We start from the raw sequence: 22,930 nt of genomic DNA on the forward strand, positions 1-22,930 counted from the left end.
GCACCATCAGACCTGGGAGAAAGGTAATAGTAAGCCCAGTGTCAAGAACCAACACCTACTGCAATGGGACCAGGGACTGAGAAAGAACTGTCTGAGCTCTCATCAGCAAAAAGCTGGTGTGTGGAAGTTGGATATCTCCCAATAAGAACAGAAAGGACTCTGCTTAATGAATGTTGGAGGGATCAAGCAAAAATATTTGATCTATTTATCCAATTTTTTATTGCGTTTTTATCTTGGCACTGTAGCTGTTCAGCACCATTTCAAGGGGTGAACACCTCTCCCTAGAGAAGCTAAATGCCAGCACACTGACACCCTGATTCCTTCATAGGCACAAACTCACCCTGCCTCCTGTGCTGCCAGGGAAGCCTCTGATGCCAGGAGAGCCGGCTGGACCAGGATACCCTTTCAGACCCGTCAGCCCTTTTGCACCGACGTCCCCTTTTACACCAGCCACGTAGCTAGGCTGCCCAGGGGAGCCTGGAGTTCCTGTCTTTCCGGGGATGCCTGGCATTCCCTTGCTACCTGCACACGGGGAAGAAGAAAAGCAAACAAGACTTAAACTATTAGAGCTGGGAAGGCTGATGCACAGTTGCTTGTAAGTAAAGTCCTCCTGCTAGTGGCTGTCTCAGAACGTGGCACCGCGAGGCACTGGCACAAAAAGGCAGCGCACACACACGTGACGTAAATCCGCAAAGCTTTCCTCAGGGATGGCTCTGTGAAAGACAGCCAGGAGAACAGCTTTTGCTGTCAAGAGACTTTTCAGGGTTGGGGGTGTGGGGGGGGAAGGCTTCAGTGCAATGGTACAGTGTGTGGGTAATATTTAATATGGTAACTGAGCAAAGGCACCAATCAATAGTCCTGAATGTGCTTGCTTTGTTTTGCTGTGACCACTGACCTTTTATGCCAAAGAATCCTTTTGTGCCCCTTTCCCCAGCATCTCCTTTTTCACCTTTGACTTCCATCATCATGCTGGGCATGATCTTTGGGGGTTTTCCTGGGGGCCCTTGATCCCCACGGTCACCTAAAAGGTAAAAAAAACCCCAACCTTGTTACAAAAAGCTGGTCAGCAGCACTGTGTGTGGTGAAAAACAAACCCTGTGAACAGAAGAGTGAATTCAGCAAGAAGGGATTAATAGATAATGTCACACAAGCCATGGAAAAACCACTGGCATAAAAAGTTACCTGTGTCAATATGTGTCAGCAGAACAGTCAGGCACAGGAAAACATAGAAGCCTAGTTAAACTTTTGTACATACAAAACTAGGTACTGGACCCACACGTTTCTGTGATGGATAATTAACCTCCTGGCAGATCAGTTAAGGTATCACATGTTCATAAAACCCAAAACACACACCAGAGAGAGCACAGGAAAGTAGGTCAGTTCCAGTCACTTGGCCAAAAAGGCCTTGTTGGAGGAAAGCATCTGGATTTGTTAGCAGTTAATTTGCTCCTGTTCTCGATTTGAAGGTTACTGGTGAAACCAGTAAATAATATCCTGAAGAAAGGACCTGCATGGACTGACTGTCTTTAGTTCTCTGTGGGATGCGGAGGCAGGCCAGCCAGTCACGTCTCCCATGACCACACACTTATACTTCTCCACAAAGAGTAGATGTGTGCTTTTCTTCAGAGAGGCTGTTTTTACACTTGCTTTTCGCCCAGGCCTCCCTTGAATTACCAGGAGCATCATGTTGCAACCTTTGAACTGCAGACAGGTTTTTCCTAAGTACCTGTCTCAGGGTCCCTAGAAACAACATCTTAGCCTTGTGATAAAGTGTGTATTTAAAGCTAATTTTAAGCAAAGAAGACTGACCTAAGGCTTTCATTTCTCTGATGGTATCAACTGATAAGGTTTTGACTTTTAACTACTTAATTGCGCGGTTTTCTGAATACTTCAGTGCCTTTACAGTGCAACTGCAGCAAAATCTGAATCTTTTCCCCCCAAAACCTTACACTTCCTGGGAAGAGGCTCTGGTGACTTCTGCACATGCCCTCAGGTGCCACTATCTGAGCTTAGCTGAATAATGAGATGTCTGTCTCCAATCTGAAATGCATTAAGATTCATAAAGAAGCAGCCTTTCCTGGAGTCTAAAATCTTTCTCGGCCAGAGGCCAAGAGGAATGTCTGAGCTAAATTTACCATGTGAAAAATGTGTCTTCTTTGTCTCTGTGTCCTTGTAAAATAGTTCTCCAGACGTGAAAAGCAAACATGCTGGTAACACTCGTAAAGCAAATACCTTTAAAGCCGCGTGCACCCTGTGAGCCTTTATCACCCCGAGCCCCAGTTGGGCCAAATTCTCCTTTGATTCCCTTGATGCCTGGTCTTCCTTTTAGGCCTGTCATGCCTTTGAAGCCGTCAATGCCAGGTGAACCTTTCAAGCCTTTAAAGAAAGGAGAAAAGAACTGTAACCTCACTCAGATTTCTGCAAACTAAGTAAATGGGAACTTGCAATGCATGACTAAAATGGTATGAAAACTTTGGTGCAGCAGTAACTATTTTGGGGTGTCTTGGTGCCTGGGGCAGACTACAACTCTGTATCAGGCACCCAAGCAATCTGTGAGGTAAAGAAGAGCAGCTGTATACTGAACTGCATCAACTGGCTAAGACGAGATTTTATGGAGATGACCAGAACTTAGAGCACAACTTAGTGTCTTCTTCTGAAAGATCAGTTCAACCCTTCTTCTTCAGATAAGCTAGAAGAAGGTACCTAGTACCACGCAAAGCTTTTAGTCAGCCTGTTATTCTACATGCAGAGATACGAACCACAGATCTAGGGCTGGCTGGCCTTTTCTTACCAAAAATTCTCATACTCTTCTCTGAACAAGAGGATGCTCTTTTACAAGGGTCTTGCTAACAAATAGAACTACATTCCTCTCAAATAAGAGCTGATTAGTATTCCAGAGTTCTCCCAAGCAAAAGTCCTGTCTTTCCAACTGATGAAATTGCAACAAGCATTTTTAGACACGTACCCCTCTTTTTGGGTTTAACTTGGCTTCACATGGAGTTGAATCTTGTTGAAACTCCCAGCATGATGTGGACAACTTGCATTATACGTAGCATTTTTCTGGCTGGCAAGTGAGAATCTCACCTTCTCCACACATAAGATTAGTATCCTGGTAGAAGTCTGGCATTGCTCAGTACAGAACTGCCAGCTTTACAAAACTCTAAAGCAAAGGTTTGGGGAAACGTAATTTTCATTTCACTGAGACCCAGTGGGACTGGATCAAGGGAAAGACTTTTGGAGAGAGAAGAGTAAATGCTGTCTATTTTTCACACCAGCCACTGTCCTCCTAAATAGGGCTGCAGGTCACAAGCTATCATTATACAAAGCACAGCGTGGGGGAAAGCAGACAGTGATTTGGGAATACACTGGGCATCTGGCCCTAATTCTTGTTTTAAACAGAGGCAGCCCAGCAGAGAACATGTCCTGTTCAACTCAGCACAGAACAGCTTTAAGCAACACAACTGTTTTCAAAGCAGCTGTCTGGAGCTCACCTTTATCTCCTGGAAAGCCATCCATTCCGCTTATGCCAGGGGGACCTGTCACGCCAGGTATACCTTGTAATCCCGGGTAACCTGTTTCACCTTTGTCACCAGAGAGACCTTTCAGGCCCACGGGGCCAGGAAAACCTTGCTCACCATTTTCTCCCCTAGCTCCACGTGGACCTGCCGTGTGAACATGGGAACAGGAAGATTAAAAAGTGCTTGGACATAGATGATGATATCATACAAGACAGCGCAAGAGGGAGAAAACTGCTGTCCTACCACCTTCATGTTCAAGGGGGAAAATGAGGATTTAAATATTTTTCAGCAAAGAACTGCAGTCATTATTATAAAGACAAAGCAGCTCATGAACACAAACCAGTCTTGCTGCCAGCTTGGTTCTGTACCCACTCCTAACAGGACCTCCTCCTCTATAGTTTAAGAAATAAGCCCCTTTTCCATAAAGCTACTCTCATTCTGTAGCTCCCTTTTCCCAGTCTGACACCAGCATCTCTGGCTTGGGTTGGTAGGTGCCTACAGAAAGAAAAAGCAGCAGCTCTGCCAGTGAGGACCATCATCACCCCTACTTCCCAGCACAATTTGCAGTCTGTCGTGGTTTCACCCGGCCGAGGGCCAAGATCCACGCAGCTGCCTGCTCCTTTAAGGAAAAGAGCAGGTTAAAGGGAAGAGGGAAGGGGGGGTGAGAAGTAAGGGAAGGGAAAAAAGGAAGAGAAAGGGGCAAATAACCCCAAAATCAAGAAATTAAGAGGCCCGTGGGTTGGGATAAGGATAGTTTACTAAGATAACAGAAAGATACAATGTAACAATGCTAACAGGACTTCAAAGCAAAATATATGAAGCTGTTGATACACAATGCAGTTTCTCACCAAACCACACAACTCAGGCCGTGCCACCCAGAGCCGTCCCAGAACCCGACCGTCCCCCACGAACCGCGCGTCCCGGAGCCGCCCCAGGCCTTCCTCCCATCAGCCCCCAATATCCTGGGCAGGACGTAACTGGCGTGGAATACTCTCTTTGGTCAGCTTGGTCACCTGTCCTGGCTTCGCCCCTCCTTTCTCATGAAGAGCTGAGAAAGTCCTTGACTGTCTGACAGCAACTAGAAACACCAGGGTGTTATCAGCATTACTCCCATCTTACTCTCAAACACAGCATTCATCCGCTGCTACAAATGAAATTAACTCCATCCTGACCAAAACCAGGACACAGTCTCAGTGTCTGCACTATTACTGTCATTTCCCCTCCTGGGAATTAAAGCATGACATGTGCCATGACCCCAAGCTTAATGTTCTGCTGCAGAAACCACACAGTTGCCCTGCCACAGAGAACTGGCAGGAAGAGTGATGCAGGACAGCAATGCTTACTCACCATCAGGTCCTTGAGAACCAGGCCTGCCATCTGGCCCGGGGTTTCCCGGTAGCCCTGGGAATCCACGTGTTCCTGGTAGTCCTGGCAATCCCATCAAACCAGGGAGACCTTGTGGTCCTGGATCTCCTTTGGGTCCTGGGAAACCTGGGTTACCATCCGCTCCTAAAATACCATTATCATGCATTAGAGAGCGTAAATGTTTAGAGAGCCAATTATTACGTATCACTTCTGTGGATGCACTAGTCTTTCAGGGTATATTTTTCCTCTGAAAGTACAGTGAGAGCAGGAAAAGCAAGTTAAAAGACTGCTCATTAGTTTTAAAGTAAGTCACAATACCAACACTGGTCTCGCTATTTGCATTGGAAAGACTCACTGGCTCTTTCAAAGGAATGGAAACCATCTGGCACCAGGTGGACATAGATGCAGCAGGTCTCTTCCACTTTCAACCCCAGTAATTCTGTAACTCCTGATGTCTCTCACATACATCTTTGCAAGAATTCAATCCATCATCTGCCTGAACCACTGAAATAGTGCTCTGTATCTTTCCTAAATTGCAATAGGCCAGAGCGGGAACATTTAAGGCAGATGGTGAGTTCTGGTTTTCTCTTATTGTTCAGAAGTTTTCAAGTAAAGCCTCTACAAGGCATCGGTATAAGGTTCATACAAATCCTTGAGCAAACCCCCACTGATTCTACAAGACTCAGTGCACCAGCTGATAATTTAAATCTCTAGGAACTGACAGCAAAGGGGGTGTGGACATCAAGGTTTAAAATATAACGCCTGCTTTCCATTCAGACTTGAAAAGTGTCAGTGTACAAGACCTCAAAAGTACATGGCACTTAAAATCCAGGCCAAGTGGATCTGCTTCTGTTCCTTCAGGTTTTACACCTGCATAGGTCCATTGGCCTGACTGTAGTTAAGTGTCCTCTATGCTTGAGGTCACGTAAGGTGAGTTTTCTCAAGAACAGAGTCCAGACTTTAGCTATTTTAAGGGGCGTCGTGGCATAGTTGAAGTGGCACAGACATAAAGGAATCACTAGCCACTTCTTACAAAAATCCTAAAACCTCATAAAGATTTTCACATTTTTTGGGGAGCTATTCTGTCAGAGCTGTAAAATAAATGAAGAACAAATTATTAATGCTTTTTCTTTTTACTGTACATATTTTTATTACTGGAGAAACAGTCCTACAGAAATGTTTAGAATGAATGTACAAAGTCATCCAATTTTTTTTTTCCTTTTCAATCCATGCCTTACCTTGAATTTCTTGCCCTTTTCAGAGGTGTTAATGAATTTTTTTTCTGCCTTTCCTTAAACTCACCAAATGCCACAGATCTGCCTTTCCTTCACTCTGGAGCGCTACCGAAGGTGAAAGCAGCTCTCCTCACTTCAGGTAACTCATGTAAGAAGATGCACTTCTTACAGAAGTCTTAAATTTAACTATGTGTCCAGATGCTACTGAAACTAAGTAGCAGGGGAGGCTTAATTCCCACACACGCTGTTGCAAGTCCAAGTGACGGTTGATAGGATGAGGGGGAATGGGCTCAAGCTGCACCAGGGCAGGTTCAGGTGAGACATTAGGAGAAAGTTCTTCACCGAAAGGGCTGTCGGGCACTGGAACAGGCTGCCCAGGGAGGTGGTTGAGTCACTGACCCGGATGTATTTAAAAGACAGGCAGATGAGGTGCTCAGGAATATGGTTTAGTAGAACACAGATATGGTTGGGCTTAGTGATTTCAAAGGGGTTTTGTAACCAAGTGATTCTGATTCTGTGAAGTCCTCCAAAGAACTCAGAGAGTGACAAACTCAGATTTTCTAGAGAAACAATGGTTTTCTGGAGTTTTTTTTATAGGGAATTTAGCATATTTTTTAAGCTCTGTCAAATAATTAAAATGAACACCCTAAAGTTACAGGTAAGTACATAATGTTGTCTTTTTCTTGTTCCTGAATGCCCAGAGACCAGCCAGGTAATTTATTAACATTTACTAAACACTAGGTCTTCTTAGTTAAACTTTACAAATTCTGCACTGCTGTTCTGCAAAGCCCTGTATTATCCAAACATCTTCTGGAGTGGGAAACAATCTCAGTATCACGCAGTACGTAGGTGAAAAGTCAGGACAATCATCACATCGCCATTCCCTTAAGTACAGTGGGAGGAAAAATTAACAGTACATCTGAACACAACAAGGGTGAGCACAATCTGGTTCTCTGGTATCCTACTGCAGCTGGTTTCACGTAGTGCAATGTGAAGGAGTGCAATGGACCTCCAGAAGGTGTTTGGAGGAGCCAGGTGTATTGGTAACAGCTGAGGTAGATGGGGAAGGGACGGGAGATCATTGGGCAGTGATATTTGATGCTGATGTTATCACTACCTCCAACATGTCCTACCATGTTCTCTTACTACTGTCACATCTCTATGATTTGGCTATGCTTATATCACACTTCTACTCAATTCTTTATTTGGAGTAGGCGTTACCTCTAACTCCTGGTACTCCTTGATCTCCTGGGGCACCTTTCACCCCAGGAAAGCCGGGGAACCCGACATCTCCTCGGGAACCTGCTGCTGCTCCTAAAGCATCACCAGGTAAGCCCTTCAGTCCTTCTGCTCCCGGAGCACCGGATTTTCCTGTAAGGCCTGGGTGTCCTTGCAGTCCAGGGAGGCCGTTCGGGCCCCTGTCTCCTCTGGGCCCCGTAAAACCTATAAATAAAATGGCATTACAGGGTTCAGTACAAAGGTTGGCATTCAAATCCTAGATACACAGTCATAACACCTTTTCTATTATTGCAATTTCCCCTAGTTCTTAGCAGAAACCTCTAGAATCAGACAAAGCATTAGATAAAACTTTAAACTAGGTAACCTTTATAAGAACATTTGACCAAATGTGGAAATAGGCAGAACATACAGGTGACCCCTCAGGATACCTAGTGCCTGGGTCATAAAAGAGTCACAGCTCCAAACACAGTTCTGTGCAACTATTCTGGCATGAATATTACAGCATTTTATAAATGTCTTATTCCACAAGGGCAAAAAAGTGAGTAGCGACTGCATATGGGTAAACTGTGAAGGACAGGGGAGGTGCCCTGATGGGTCATTGCTGCTGCTGTTTCCCACGCATCTCAAAGGGCCAATGCTAATCACTTCATGCTCTTGATGAAGGAGAAGCACCATCCCTGTCCTCCATCCTGTAGGTAAATGTCTGGGAGGGTACAAGCCCCTGTTATCACAAATGACAGGGGAAAGGTTTCTTGTGAACTGGGAAACTGGACCTGGACTGGAAGTTAAGTCCAAGTACCGGTGGAAGACTGTAGGTAAGACTGCACAAAATTTTTCTGAGTACTGACCACCCTGTGACCTGAAAGCTTTATGGTATGGGAGCCCTAATTTAGCATTTAGAACATCCTGCAGAGCTTAGCGGATTCACAGTCCTATCCTATGCTGCACAGAGCCCTGGTTTATGATGTATCCTTGCCTGTTGACCAGGACATGCAGGAACTTCTTTTGCTTTCTTTTTTGCTACTATAGATGACCCTAGAGAATATTTTCAGGTCGTGTGCTGCCTTAAGGTAAAGCATAACCCAGACATTGACTTTGGGAGTTTGCAGCACTTCAGTATTGGTGAGGATTTAGGACTTGGAAAACAGATAGATGGAGAGAATTTCAAAAGAGCTGCTAAATTAACTTGCATCCATGGCTTCTGAATTGTGCTACAGAAAAAACCTCACACAAGTGGTAGTTTCTGGCTGTAATTCTTGCTGGACTGGCTGATGATCCATGAAGAGATCCCACTGCAAATTATCTGTCTGCGCAGTGGCACTATTTTAGGCTCATCAGACTTAACTATCTACAAAAAGATAAACTATTAATTGATGTGTCTTGGGCATCCTGTAACCTCTGGAGAGATACAGAAGTCTTGGGATTTAATCTGTATCTATTGCAGACTGACATAAAATACGACAGGCCCTGAACACTTGCAAATGCTGTTTGGAAACACAGCCACCTGTGGGCAAGGTGAGTAGCTAATACTCCTCCCCCTTTCCTATGTCCAACATAGTTTATACCAATGCTAGAAAGAGTCAAATAAAAACACTAATGCTAGTATCTTCTTCCTTCCTGAATCTATTCCGTTTGGAATCTGAAACATCTTGCTATTGAGTTTCCTTAGTTCTATGTAAACTCCACGAATTTTTACTGTCCTGTATAATTCTGCACTATAAAGCAGATCTTAAAAGGCTGGAGGTTTTGATACTTCACATCATTGCAGAAGTTGCAGAAAATGCTTTTGGCATTGAAAAGCAGCAGGTTCATGTAATAGTTTATAGTAGGAATGTAGAAGGGAACATAAGTGAAAATGTATGTGGAATAAAATTATTGTCTTTCAGTAACTTAGGCACATATATATATATATATATATATATATATATATATAAAGAATGATTAATTATTGCCAGATACCTGGAGGACCTGGGAATCCTTCCCGACCTGGATCACCCCGTGTACCATTTAACCCTGGGTATCCCACTGGACCTGGATCACCTGAGATTCCTCTTGCACCTTTTGCACCTGCATTCCATAAAATAATGTCAGAAAATGTGATCTGAACAAACCAACCAGAAATATGCATACATTGTATAAGAAAAGGTCATTTCATTTAAAGAAAAACTTTAAAATAAGGATGTGACTATACTGTAGCTCTTCAGCAGTACTCAAGATCTCAAGTCATGGACCAAAACTCTAGGATTACATGCTCTTACAAACATGGATTAGCTTGCCTGTAAGACTACGATATGGAGACTACTAGGGTGACAGCAATCAATCTCATGGACTTTTGCAGACTTCTAATATTTTGGAAATTCAGGCTTTTAGATTAAAATCAAAAGGCAGTGTCAAAGGGTGAGTGCTTAACAGACACAGGCACGTGTGCAGTGCTGTAGGAGGAAGGAATTTTTCCCTTCCCCGCTAAACAGATCACAGAATGAGAGCAGACTGATTTAGATAACCACGAAACAGAAGTGTAAGGCTAAAGGTTAGATCTAATCAACCTAGAAACTGAATACAAATTAACTAGCCTACTTACTATATTTGTAACAGCACAGGTGTATAGCTTCGGTAGTACAAGAAGGGCTGTGCCCTGAAAAAGTGTTCCTCTGGCACTGAACTCACCTTCACATCCTGTTATCTCCTGACAGGTAAAATGTGACCTTCCTTCCTTGTGTTGTAGCTTTTGACATTTGGGTAGGTCAAATATTACTGTTTCTTACCATCTCAAAACTTGCAGGCATTTCATAGCATAGTTAGTTAAATTGGGTTTTTTTTCATGAAAAAGTTTTATTAAATGAGTCCCTTTACCAGAAAAATCTTTATTTCAGAGTCCAAGGAAAGTTCTTCAACAATAATCCTTGTGGAATGCTTTGTTTCCCTACACTGCCCAGCTCCTTGAACTCTTAAGTTCCCCACTCAGGCTTGAAGGTCAACAACATGCTTTAACATTTTAAGTGTTGTTGCTTAGCATCACCACGAATTAGAACTCATTTCTTTATTACACTGAAAGACAGTTTCTCTCCACCTGTAACTATGACAAACCAAGGAAAGTATCGCTTGAATATTGATAGGTTTTTTCCATTTCAGTTTTCTGAATTTCCATTACTTAACCATGAGTTTTTGCAGGTTTAGCTGTTGTTTGTGAAGGAGAGAAGGAAGGTTTTACAGACCCCCACAAATAAAGTGCACATTAACAGCCAGCGCAGCGCGAAGAGCGTTTTCCCAGTGCCGTACAGGACTGTTGTTCTCTGCCTGATATGAACAATAACTTCTCAGAAACCAATTAAAAGGAAAAATCCAAGGCTTTCATGTCTCAATGAAAAATTCTAATGTGCCTGTAACCCAAATACCACCTAAGGTCTTGTTTTCCATCTGTAATAAGTCACTTTCATTCATTCTGATCAGCATAGCACTAATTAAAAAAAAAAAAACCTTAGAGAAAGAAGGTGGAAATGGGGAATGCAACCACTGCCTACCATGGATTTCAGTAACTTGTTATGCCATGTTAGCTGGTGTTAACATCTTGTGCCAAACAGCAGTAAGAAGTATTTTTTCTTTCAGACCCATGTTCAGCTTGCAAGTGCTTTCGCTGTACGTTTGAATGTGAAAGTGACTTAAAACATTTCACTCAACAGCAGTCATGTAGGTCTTGAGAGTATTGAATAGCCAGGATGTAACAGGGTGGGCTGTGTATGTTGCCAGGAATTTCAAAGGAGCACAAGGACATAAGAGTGTGAGACGATAAAGAAGACTCCTTGCTTGATATACTGGGTGCCCGTGAGCACCTAGGACACTGAGACTTGGTTGTCTACAGCAGAGCTCCATCCTGGCTGAAAAGAAGATAGGAAATCTTGCAGGTAAAACCACATCACTCTAAGCAGGCACTAAATAGTCTAAAGGAGGTGTTGGTGCTCCTGTGTCAATCCGGAGAATGTGGGTAGGAATGATGCTCCAGGAAACTAGACAGCTACGGCAACAAGAAGGTGTAAAATATGTCACATTCCTCCCAGGTTTCCAGCTCCAGAACTGCCTCAGGTTGAAAGGCAGCTCCAGAGTTCTGCACTAGGCTCAGCAAGGGGCCTTTTCCAATTTTTGGAGGGAAGGGATGCAAAACAAATCTTAAAATTACTAAAACAGCTGTCAAAAGACAGAGAAAGATTTGTTAGAGAGCTAACCAAGAGTACAAAAGTATAGAAGACATGAAAAGAGTTACTTGTGTTACAGCAGTGTTACAGCCAGGAGTTAAATCTGGCTGTATTCTCTGAAAGAGAAACTTCAAGGTCATATGAATGAAAGAATAAACAAAGCATCACACTCAAAAATCATGGAGATGGCAAAGAAAACAACCTTCAGAAGCATTCATTCTAATGACAAACGAAGACATTAGGTTTAAGGAAGCATAGGTCAGAGATACACATCATCTTTCACCAGAGCTAATAAGTTCCCTTTTAAGATCCATTAGTCTCTGAGAAATCAATCCATCAATCCATGCATGCCATAATAAACCTTGTGCTGGAATAAAAAAAGAAAAAAAAGTGCTTGACCTTAAAATTTATAGTCCAGATCTCTGACCTTGGCTAAAGCACAGGGGGCATAGGAGCAGGTGATTCAAGACTTTTACACTTCCCAAACTCTGAAGGACACAGTTATGGCTTTTGTCGGTATTTTTACCAGCTGGCCATGAGAAGGATTTACTGAAAACCAGCTTTATTGCTGAGGCTTGGAGTACAGAAGCTTGTAGAAACTAGCAGTGCTGGTCAGAGGTTCCCTCTTCAAAGTCAAATGTTATGACCACTTGGCACATCTTGTCCATGTGTCTCTCAACTCCATCTCACACAGTCATTCCGACCGTGTCCCTGCCCCCTCTTTCATTTAGAGAGAGGCGAGGAACCCTCAGCACTGGGAAAGCCTAGGATCATCAGATGGTCCCTCTGGGCTAGGGTAGACAGCTCCACAAGGAAGGTTTGCATGGCTATAGACAACACGACTGCATCGAGTCAGACAACTGGCCCTTTACAGCGAGACGTGTGAAAAGCCAGGCTCACTTCGGACGGTGCTCTGCATAGCACGAGGGGAGCAACAGCATGAAGCACCTGCCACTGTCCCTCCACTGCAACATTTTATCACCCCGTTCTCAGGGGTGTCCAGACAGCTCTGAGAGACCTTGGTGTATTCTCTACCAATAAAGCTGAAGACTCTCTCTGTACGCTCTCACTTAACCTGTGTGTGGTCAATAGCAGCTGGGCTGTCCTGCCTGTCTTGTTCCACGGCTGACACTCATTGACAGAGGCAGAGTGAGCTCAGGCATAGTGCAGCCACTTGCACGCTGCACAGACAGCTCTGCCTGCTTCAAGTTAATGCTGTCCTTCATTCTCATTTCTAAAGCTTGCTGTCTGCTAAGACTCAGCTTCATTGATTTGGCAAGATCTGCCTCAAAACGTAGTGCGTTCAGGAAACAAAGGGGAAGGTAAAATGTTACCTATGGTTCCTGGAAGACCTGGCCTGCCCTGGGATCCCTTTGGTGGCCTCACACAGCCTGCACCTGTGAAGAGAGTTAGTCGCATCGTACATGCTCACATGCTACCTCCCACCCTGCAGTTGAGACAACATCATTAAAGCAGGTCAACAGGCAAAACCCCAATTTAAAAAAAGTTTTGAATGAAAAATGTCATAGGTGACATTTTCAAGGGAGCACTGAAGCTGAGCTCCACCTCCAGAGCTCCTCTTCTGCCCGTTTTACAGAGGCCATGGTGGCTGCTCTACTTTGACCGGCACGGGACGGGTAGTCCAACCTCATGGATGTTTGTATTTTTCAGAATAAGAGAGATGCTCTGTTTCCCCATGGGCAATTTATACCTCTGAAGTAATGAAGTCAATTTTTGGTGCAAATGAATGACTTTTTAGGTCAAATCATTGAAAATCTTCAAAGTTCTTTACAAAAGTTGCTTAACTTTCTTGGGCACCTAATTTCTGGGACTGTTGTTCTAGATTGTGTGGCAATCGTTATTTTGCCACAATAAACACTCCAGAGTGATGAAATAAAAGAGTTTCTGAATTGAAGAGCTAAAACTACAATAATTATAAAATATGTTTGATTTGACTGAATTACTTTAGAGCTACATCCAGGGTATGCAGCTCTATTTGTGCCCTGAAGTTCAAGTAGCTTACAATCAGAGCATCCAAAGTAGTCATCAGAAAGAAAGTATCAAGCTATAAGAGCTGCATAAGACTAATGATTACAATATATCCAAGCCATTTGTATATACGGTACCTGACCATATTGGCTCAGTTCCATCTCCTCGAGAAAAGTCTTCAATGACCTGCCCACAGTCTAGGAGCAAGAATAGGAAGACACAGTTATTACTGGAAAAGTTGTGAAATGCTCTCAATTCTAACCAAAATGTCTATTACAACATCAGATAATGTGCTCTGTTTATTTATTATGCATGCATACAACACAAACTATTTGCTATAGCACAATGGAACTTTCTATCCATATATGAATTACATCCAGGCCTGAAAACTGAACCTTGTTGGAGTTTGTGGGCTATGCACTGTGTAGGGCTGGTATGTGGGTGCTCTAGCTTGAATATATTGCCAGGCACCTTGAAGTTGAGCAATAAAACTCTGAGCCTGAACTCTTGTGAACATAGCCCTGGCATTCTTACGCTGGAAAGGATTTGGAAAGCCACAGAGATACTATGAAGAACTCCAGGATTCAGATTTCTGAACAAGTATTGCAAGCAATCACTGTTTACCCAAATAACTCCCCACCAAGTGCTACCTTTTCAACATTGTGCTGTGCAGATGCTGCAGACAACTCAGTAATCACAGATCCACAGACTAGTTCCAATTCCTTGCCATGGGCAGGGACACCCTCCACTAGATCAGGCTGCCCAAAGCCCCACCCAACCTGGCCTTGAACACTGCCAGGGAGGGGGCAGCCACAGCTTCTCTGGGCAGCCTGTGCCAGGGCCTCACCGCCCTCACAGGGAAAAATGTTTTTCTTTAATCTAAACCTACCCTCCTTCAGCTTAAAGCCATTACTCCTTATCCTATCACTTCATGTGCCCTTGTAAACAGCTCCTCTCCAGCTTTCAATGATCTCCTTAGATATAAGACTGAATGATGTCTCTTACCTAGTTGTCCAGGGTCTCCTGGCAGACCAGGCAGACCTGGAAGCCCTGGGTTTCCATCTTGTCCATGGTCACCTGGAGGACCCTGGTACCCTTTTGGACCAGGAAATCCTTCACCTGGCAGGCCTGCTTCTCCTGGAAAGCCCTTTGGGCCTAATTCACCAGGATAACCAGTATCACCTGGGAAACCTCTGATACCATCACCCTGTGGAAAATGAACAGAGGTCATCACTGCTGACTTTGCTGAGAAACAAACAAAACTCAAATGGTTGAAGTACTGTCATGAATAACATCTTACTGACAGTGATTCCTCAGGTGTTGCATCCCAGCTCTTTAAATCAACATTGCAAACAAAATACATCAAGTTGTGCCCAAATGTGCAGACTTCACCTGTTGCTCTAGTGATACTTCTACACTACTGAATGACCATCTTATGGTCATCACTAGAAAATGCTTTTATCCTCATTAGTAACAGAATGTACTACATTCATTGGCAGTAAAAAGAACCATGGTCCAGACTGGATGACATGCCTCTGGCACATCTTCAAACAGGATGCAAGAGCATCCCAGTGGACCACATCAGCATTTATGATGGACGAGATAAACTCCTCTTGCAAGGTATTTAAATTTTACTGTTGTCTGCAGAAGGAGCTTAGAAAATGAACTAAGCTTCCATACCCAACTTCCATATTGCTACAGTTAGGTGAGGTGCTATCAAGCATATATCTATATATATATATAAATAAACAGTCTACATTTTTATGATGTAATATTGCAGCAAATTTTGCCTTTGAAGTTCAGCCATACAGAATTTCTCTCAGACAATGCTAGAGTAAGTCACTAATAAACCACTATTGTAAACTAGTCAGTAATAACAGCTGGTCTAAATAGGTCATAGACTACTACTTAGTTGCTTAAATAACATGGAAATGAAAGTGAAAGACTTTTCTTAAAACCCTGGGAGTAAACCTCACATTTAATATAACAATAAACAGAAAATATTCTTGTTGTGCATCATTATCTGTGAGAGAAGGACATCCTGGTGATCATAACCCCTCAGAATTAAATGTATTAGTAGTTGAGCATTGTGGAAATGATTTAGCTGTATTTGCTACTTACTGGAAGGCCAGGCTGTCCTGGTAAACCATCTAATCCATCTCTGCCTGGGAAACCATCTTCACCTCTGATACCAGGCAGCCCGGGATCTCCTCGGAGTCCTTTGGTGCCTAAAGAAGACCTTTCATTGTGAGACCATTCTCTCATGAAAGGTGTAAATGTTAGCAAGACACACAATATGAATTTTAACTCTACCTTTAGTAGTTATGTGTAAAGAGTCTCCCTTTTCTCCTTTTCGTCCAGGAAATCCAGGTGGTCCCGAAAATCCCTGATGTTACATTCATTGGGGAAAAAGAAAAACAACAAACAGAACTACTTAAGTAACAAATATCAAGATTTTTCTGCTGTCCAGCTTAAAAAAAGAAAAAAGTCTCTAAATTTTACTGCTTTCACATTACTTTCCATGAATGATTTCCTCTTCAGCAAATCCTATCCTTGTGCTGGCATTTTTATTAACATGATCTAACTAGGACCAAGGTCTGTGTGGGTAGGGGAACTCCTGCATGAGGATGGCATTGGGGAGCTGTGACTTTCCATGAGCTACAGTCATGCAGATGACTGCATCTGCAGAACGGCACTGGAGAAAACAGTGTTAGCCACTACAGAAAATGCTGTAAGCAACTCTTTGGCACCATGGAAACAAAACTCAAGGTTACATTGACCTGCAATTCCTCCTGCCCACCACTAAAAAAGAGGACACTCTCATAGCAGGCAGTGGATTGTGATTCACAACACCTTTGGGCAGCTGAAAAGTAGCACCGTCTTCATCTACCAGAGACAAAAACTTGGGCACGGAGTGATTAAATTATGGGTAGAGGGTAGAGCTGGATGTCCCTGGTTCAACCCAGCACCTGGAGCTAGAGCAGGCTGCTCAAGGCCTTGCCGAGTTAAGCTTTGAAAAATCTCCAAGGAGATTTCCTCTCTCACAGAGGCAAATTCTTGTGAAGCTAAAGACCAGACTCTGGCATTCCTAATGCCCTGGCATAATGCAGAACCCTCCTCTGAAAGTGGGCTAGTTTTTGACCAAGAGCCTTCCAACCACAGGACCAAACTGATGGTAGGTGCCAAGGCCCAGAGATTTGAGACTCATTTACCGTTGACTATTTTATTCCAGATAGCTTTAGCTCTGGATAATTACATTCATGCTCACTAAAAGAAAGAAAGAAAGAAAAAAGCCAGGCATCTTAGGTTTTTCTCTAGCTTCTTCTTACTCAATTCCAGGACAGACACAGAACGACAGATCAAGTATCTCACTTTTGCTCCAGGGTAGCCAGGAATACCATGTGGTCCTTGATCACCAGGTTCTCCTTTCCTCCCAGGCTGGCCAGGGATTCCTGGAAAGCCAGGAGGGCCAGGTGGGCCTGTAGAGCCCCTTCTGATTTCATCACCCACAAGGCATTTACTGCAATCCCCTTCTTCGCCTAAGGAAAAGATTGGAAAGAGAAGAAAGAATGTTCTATCACAACAAATAGATGTTCAGCTGTATCCTTTCATGCAGAGACTTGAGAATACTTGAGTAGTTTCTGAAATAACCTGAGAAAAGTACTTTCTTTTTTTTTTTTCTTACAAGAAACTAATACAATGATTCCTTGGTGTGTTAGGCCCAGATCAAATTCATTGGTCCCTGAGTATATCATAGTTCAGCAACCTCAGACTGAATACATTGGGAGCTTTACACAATGCATAACAGCAGATCAACTATCAAGTTACCTGTTATAACCTACCTTTAGGTCCTTTTTGTCCTCTTGGCCCAGGGAAACCTTGTATGCCAAATCTACCTGGTGTCCCCTCCAGTCCTTTCAATCCAAAGAGAGGACCTAGAAGTTTAATTAAATAGAAATATAAATTAACATACTATAGATTTACTTTTCTTCCCTACTCCTTTGAGCTGCACCACATCTGCCCTTTTCTGTTCCCCCTAGTATCATTTACTGTCTAACCCAGCCTGTTGTTACCTACTCCCTGCTCCCATCCTCCCTCCCTCTTCTCACAACTTCCCACACCTGTTCTCAGTAACTTCCATCTGCTGTGGTGGATGTTCCTTGCCATTCTGCTCACTCTCACCCTGAATTCCTTTGCTCCTCTCTCTCAGCACAACGTACTGTGCAGTACCACAGACACCTTGCTCTGGATCACCTCTACATGTCTTTTTCTCCAGTCCTGCTCTTGCACCGCCATGTGATGGTTTTCACATGGCCACAGTACAATGTCAGTCAGAAGTGAAGCCACCTCACCTGATCCTCTGCTCAAAGCAGGATGAACTTCAAAATTAGAGCAAGTTGTTCAGGGCCTTGCCCAGCTGAGTACTAAGTATCTCCAAAGATGGAGACTCTATAGCCTCTCCGGGCAACCTGTTCCAGTGTTTGACAACCCTCATGGTGAAAAAGTTTTTCCTAATATTTAAGCAGAACTTCTGTTGTTGCAGCTTCTGACCAGTGCTTCTTGCCCAGTTGCTGTGCTCCTTAATGAAGGTATCTGGTTTCATTTTCCCTATGACCACCCAAGAGGTAGGGGAAGACAGCAGTAAGATTCGCCCTTAGCCTTCTCTTCTCTAGCCTAAGTAAGAAATCCAGCTCTCTCAGACACTCCTTGACACTTCCATTCCTCCCCCAGCCCCAAACACACCTTCTTTTCTTTCAAATGTTGCAGGAATGTCTAAGAGCCATGCAAACCTTTCCTTCAATGATGAGCATACACCACCGTTCCTATCTGTGTCTTCCCGCCACCAATTTCATTTCATTCCCTCAATCTACTCTCTCGTTGTGCCTTGCCAACAGCTATCTTTAAAACAAGCAAAGATGTTCCTCTGAATTCTCATCATCTTTCATCATCATCACTTACCAGGGGCTCCAACGGGACCAGGGGGACCACGAAGTCCTGGTGTGCCGTGCTTACCCGGAAACCCAGGTGGGCCCACTTGATAAGCGGGAGATCCTAATTCACCTTTTTCACCTTTTGGTCCAATTTCTCCAGGTAAACCTGGCTTATCTCCATCCACTAAAAGGGAACCAGGGAAGAAGTTCAGAACCATTTCTTAACAGTGCTGCTCAAAGAGCTGTGATGTGTAGCAGAAGGGAAAGTTCACGCAATTGCATCAAGCATGCAAGGAGAAATGCAGATATTTAGCAGAGAGCAAAAATGGTAACTGCACTCTTTACTTGAGCAAATCAATAGCAGTTACTGAAGCAAGGCTCTGTCATGACTTCTACTTCAGTTGTTTTGACAGAGCCCCATTGATGCCAAAGGAAAATGCTCCTCCTGATTTTTGCTCCCCCAGTTAGTTATCTACCACTCTGCACTGCATGTTCTCCAGTCTGCATGTGCATTTCCCTCCCTCTCCCCATATTAGTTAAAACTTGCTATAAAGGTAAGCTGTTGGAACATGTTTTGCTGGGATATTACCATCAGAGTATCCAGGAAGACCAGGCTGCCCACGATCTCCCTCCTCTCCTGGGTCTCCCTGTAGTCCCGAAACACCTGGAAAGCCTGGATCACCTCTTGCACCTGAAAGACATCCCCAGTTCCACAATACACACATTAGTGTGATGCTGCTTGTGACCCCTAAGTGCAGACTTGTGATACACAGCAGGTTGCTCAAAAAGTAAAAATCAGGAACTTCTAGGGCTTTTGAATATTAAAATTTACAATTGTTGCTGAAAGGCAGCTTTAGAAATTAAGAAACCTGCTACCTCATGCTGTCTCAGTCTGAGTAATGATGTATTTGAGAGATTTCTGTAAAGACCAAATACCTGGGAGCTGAGCACAGCCTGTGACAGGAACAATGTGGAGCTACCAAGCCCAAGAAGAAGGGCTGGCTCTCTCAGCTCTTACTAATATGCCACTAGAGCTGTACTGCTCCTGGAAAGCACGGGTGACTAGCTTTCTGAGAAGACACCCTTCTTTCCCTACAAGAAGTTCCCATTATAACTGATATGTGAGCTTTCCTCTGCTGCCCAGTACCCAAAGCATCTGCCTGGCCCAGCTACTGCCTGTAGAAATTATTGTCCTTTTGTCACAGGTCAATGACAGTGGAGGACATATGGCATGGCCAGCCCCCTCCCTGCTTCCTCCTCTCTCTACACAGTCTCTCCTGCTCCTAGAAGCCTGGCAGGGTATTTGGGATGATGTGAATCATGCTTTGAGCCTCTTGCCCCCTTCCTCTGGGAGGAAGGGACCCATACATTGTTAGACTGTCTGGCTTTCAACAGGACTCGTAAACTCAACGGTATGAGTACACAGTCCAGGGCAATGGCATGTGATCATCCTCATTGTTTGCTGGCACCTTCCTTGGAATACTTTTGGCTTTGGCAAAGTGATATCAACTTCTGTGTGTTTCTAGTCTGGCCAGCCAGAGCCACCGCAGCTCTGCGGGGCAGCTGACAGTGGGTGCTGTAAGCCAGGTGAAAAATCCATACAGGAAATTAATCAAATTAAAAAACAAACCAAAACAAATTCTTAAGGTTTTTTTTTTTTTTAATATGGGTTTGTTTTGTTTGTTTGTTTTTCTTTCTAAATATTAGATTATAAGAATGGTCTTTGCTGTGCTGCCACTGCTGCACTTTATCCAGACTCTGAAACAGGACACAGAAAACACACTCTCCCATTCTTTCTTTCACCAGACAACAAAGCCACACGCTCCTCTGCTTGCTTCTTCTCTGTGTGCACAGGAACACATGGATGCCTTTTGAATAGCAATCCAGCTTCAGCAGGTGAGACGAAGAAGCCACCTGCCTGCAAAAAGGTGATTAGGGCACTCTCTTGGAAGGCAATTATACCTTCTGGAACAGTGTAGCAAACCACAGGGTCTTAAGGAGCTGAATTCTCAAGATTTCATGCCTTTGATCTATGTAGAAGGTAGTAAAATACAACTGAGATAAGGACTCTGAGTAACGACAACGTACCTTTCCTTGGGATGTGAGAAGGAAGATAGGAAACTGGTCCTGGAGGACCAATCTCGCCTTGCTCCCCCTGTTAAGAGAAGTATCACATCTAAGCACATTATTCTAGAGAATTCCTTTTAAAATGAAAAGGTACGCCCGTGAAACACAAAGGAACAAATGTTCAAAAGCACTGACAGGATTTGGAAGAAAACTCGGAGATTTCAAGTTAACAACCCACATAACTGGCTCACAACTGTGACAAACACAACTGTTATTGCATCACAGAAAAGAAAAGGAAGCAAAATGACATCTGGTTTATTGCTTCTAGCGAATCAAAGTAAAGCAGTACCTTGCTTCCCCTAGGACCATATCCACCTGGTGTACCATCAATTCCTGGAAAACCCTGTAATACACATAAAAGTGATTGACTTTCTCTTCATCACAGAGAGAATAAAATTATTTGGTCTGTAGCAGCTGGCTTCACCCCACGTTAGTGCAAAAACTATGTAACAGAGCTGAGCAGTTTGCCTCCCTGAGGTGTAGTAATTCAGCTAATAGCATTAAACCTCCGCATGTTTTGATGTTCCCGCTCTTGGACCAAGCCTAACTCCTTTCAAAGCCCAGATGGACCTGCTGCAGCCTGTTGCCCCTGGCAGTGGTGAAGATGGAAGGAGCATCAAAACTTGCTCAGCCCCTTTGGAGGCTGTAGGATGGGGGAGCAGGGGGGGTCCCTCTGTGCTTCTGACCCTAAGACATGTGGGCCAGGGAACCAGAACACACCAACCTTTTGCAAGAAGACTCAACGAGTCTGAATCACTACAAGGGGACATATTTTGATGGAAATGCAAACAGCAAGCACTGAAACAGCATTGATGTGCTCAGGTCCTTTTTGCTGTTTTCCAGATGACTGGAGCCTATTTGACCAATAAGGTGCTCCACAGCTGAACGAGAAGAACTCAAGACCAGCCCTGAATGTGCCTTCATCCACCTCTCCCACTCCTGGGGAGACACTGTATCCCAGAGAATATTTTCCATCCCTACCCCAAGAAATGTTCACAGATTCACAGAATTTTATGGGTTGGAAGTAACCTCCAGAGCTAATCGAGTCCAGCCCTTCTGCCAAAGCAGGTTCCCTAGAACACATCACACAGATGGGTCTTGAATATCTCCGGAGAAGGAGACTCCACAACCCCCCTGGGCAGCCTGTCCCAGGGCTCTGTCACCCTCACAGTGCAAAAGTTCTGTGTATTGGTGCAGAACTTCCTGTGCTCCAACTTGAGGCCATTGCCCCTTGTCCTGTCCCCACAGACCACTGAAAAGAGGCTGCCCATTTCCCTCTGTCTCCAAAAAACATGTTACAATGCTTCATTCATTGAAAAGGTTTGAAATCCAAAGCACATGGATTAAAACCACACACGGTAAACCACAATGACACGTGAGAGTGTATGTCAGCTGCCTGAGATAAAGAGAGCAAAGTGCAGACGTCAGCGATGACGATACAGAAGAGATCAGAACCTGCGTGCTTCACTCTTTGACAACTTTTGTACTCTGCAGAGAACATTCACATATGCTCTGGAAAAAAACCCCTAGTGTTAAAAAGGTGAGCTTTTAGCAGAAAAAAAGTGGCCAGACCCTCAACTGATAGTAATGAACTCGTTTTCACTGAAAGGCGTAGATTTACATAACTCACACTAGTTAGATTATTAGTCAGCTTGGATAAATTCAGCATCTCCTGATTTTCTCAGTGGGAACAACTCCTACCCAGAACGTGAATTTTAGTAACCGGTTCTGTAAGTAGCTTTATGCAGTTCTGAAGCACTACAAATACCACAGCTCTCAGCAAGATGCTGTGAACTCGATGGCACACTTCAGAGACCTTTCCATAACAGCAACTGTACCTCACAAGGTCAGAAAAGGAGTCTCTGGAGTATCAGGTGTAAAATCTCTTTACACTAGATGGAGCTGGTGGTCTAAGAGTGAAGCCAGCAGCTTCCTAATTAACTGCAACTTCAGCTATCGTGTGGAGGCAGGACTTGACGATCCTCCTCTCTTTCCTAAGAATCAAATCACTCAAAACCCGAGAAAAAGGTTTTTTCACTGTGAGCAGCCCATCGAGTAGCCTGTTCCCTCTCACACACCCGTTATACAATGGCACTCCTTCCAAACCAATGTGAGTTCCACTAAAGGTGTTGCCAAGATTCACCTTCAACAAGGGGAAACCACTGAACACTGCTGACTGCAATAGGGACCTAAGAGAAGGTCAACTGTTTGGCTCCACTGGGTTCTGCATCAGGTTCTCCATGTACCTATCACTGATAGCATATTCCCTTCCATGCCACCAGGTTTTGTGAGCGGACTGAATAGCTGTGCAAATGTTGCTTGTCATATTCCACGTG

At 43.9% G+C, this 22,930-nt stretch overlaps 1 protein-coding gene across 1 annotated transcript in view; it reads right to left on the bottom strand.

Annotated features, from left to right (window-relative positions):
• COL4A2 (collagen type IV alpha 2 chain) overlaps positions 1-22,930 on the bottom strand; it is a 144,703-nt gene that overhangs the window by 16,393 nt on the left and 105,380 nt on the right. The window contains exons 16-33 of the mRNA XM_084270018.1: positions 20,884-20,937; positions 20,556-20,622; positions 19,057-19,158; positions 18,496-18,651; positions 17,379-17,471; positions 16,909-17,075; positions 15,850-15,922; positions 15,658-15,764; positions 14,542-14,743; positions 13,674-13,733; positions 12,882-12,944; positions 9,317-9,424; positions 7,340-7,561; positions 4,866-5,027; positions 3,492-3,662; positions 2,233-2,376; positions 892-1,021; positions 341-518 (exon numbers count right to left, since the gene is read on the bottom strand). Coding sequence (XP_084126144.1) covers positions 341-518; positions 892-1,021; positions 2,233-2,376; positions 3,492-3,662; positions 4,866-5,027; positions 7,340-7,561; positions 9,317-9,424; positions 12,882-12,944; positions 13,674-13,733; positions 14,542-14,743; positions 15,658-15,764; positions 15,850-15,922; positions 16,909-17,075; positions 17,379-17,471; positions 18,496-18,651; positions 19,057-19,158; positions 20,556-20,622; positions 20,884-20,937 — 2,259 coding nt within the window. The remainder of the gene's footprint in view (positions 1-340; positions 519-891; positions 1,022-2,232; positions 2,377-3,491; positions 3,663-4,865; positions 5,028-7,339; positions 7,562-9,316; positions 9,425-12,881; positions 12,945-13,673; positions 13,734-14,541; positions 14,744-15,657; positions 15,765-15,849; positions 15,923-16,908; positions 17,076-17,378; positions 17,472-18,495; positions 18,652-19,056; positions 19,159-20,555; positions 20,623-20,883; positions 20,938-22,930) is intronic.

The sequence above is a fragment of the Gallinula chloropus genome, assembly GCF_964237585.1.
Source record: "Gallinula chloropus genome assembly, chromosome: 1".
NCBI lineage: Eukaryota > Metazoa > Chordata > Aves > Gruiformes > Rallidae > Gallinula > Gallinula chloropus.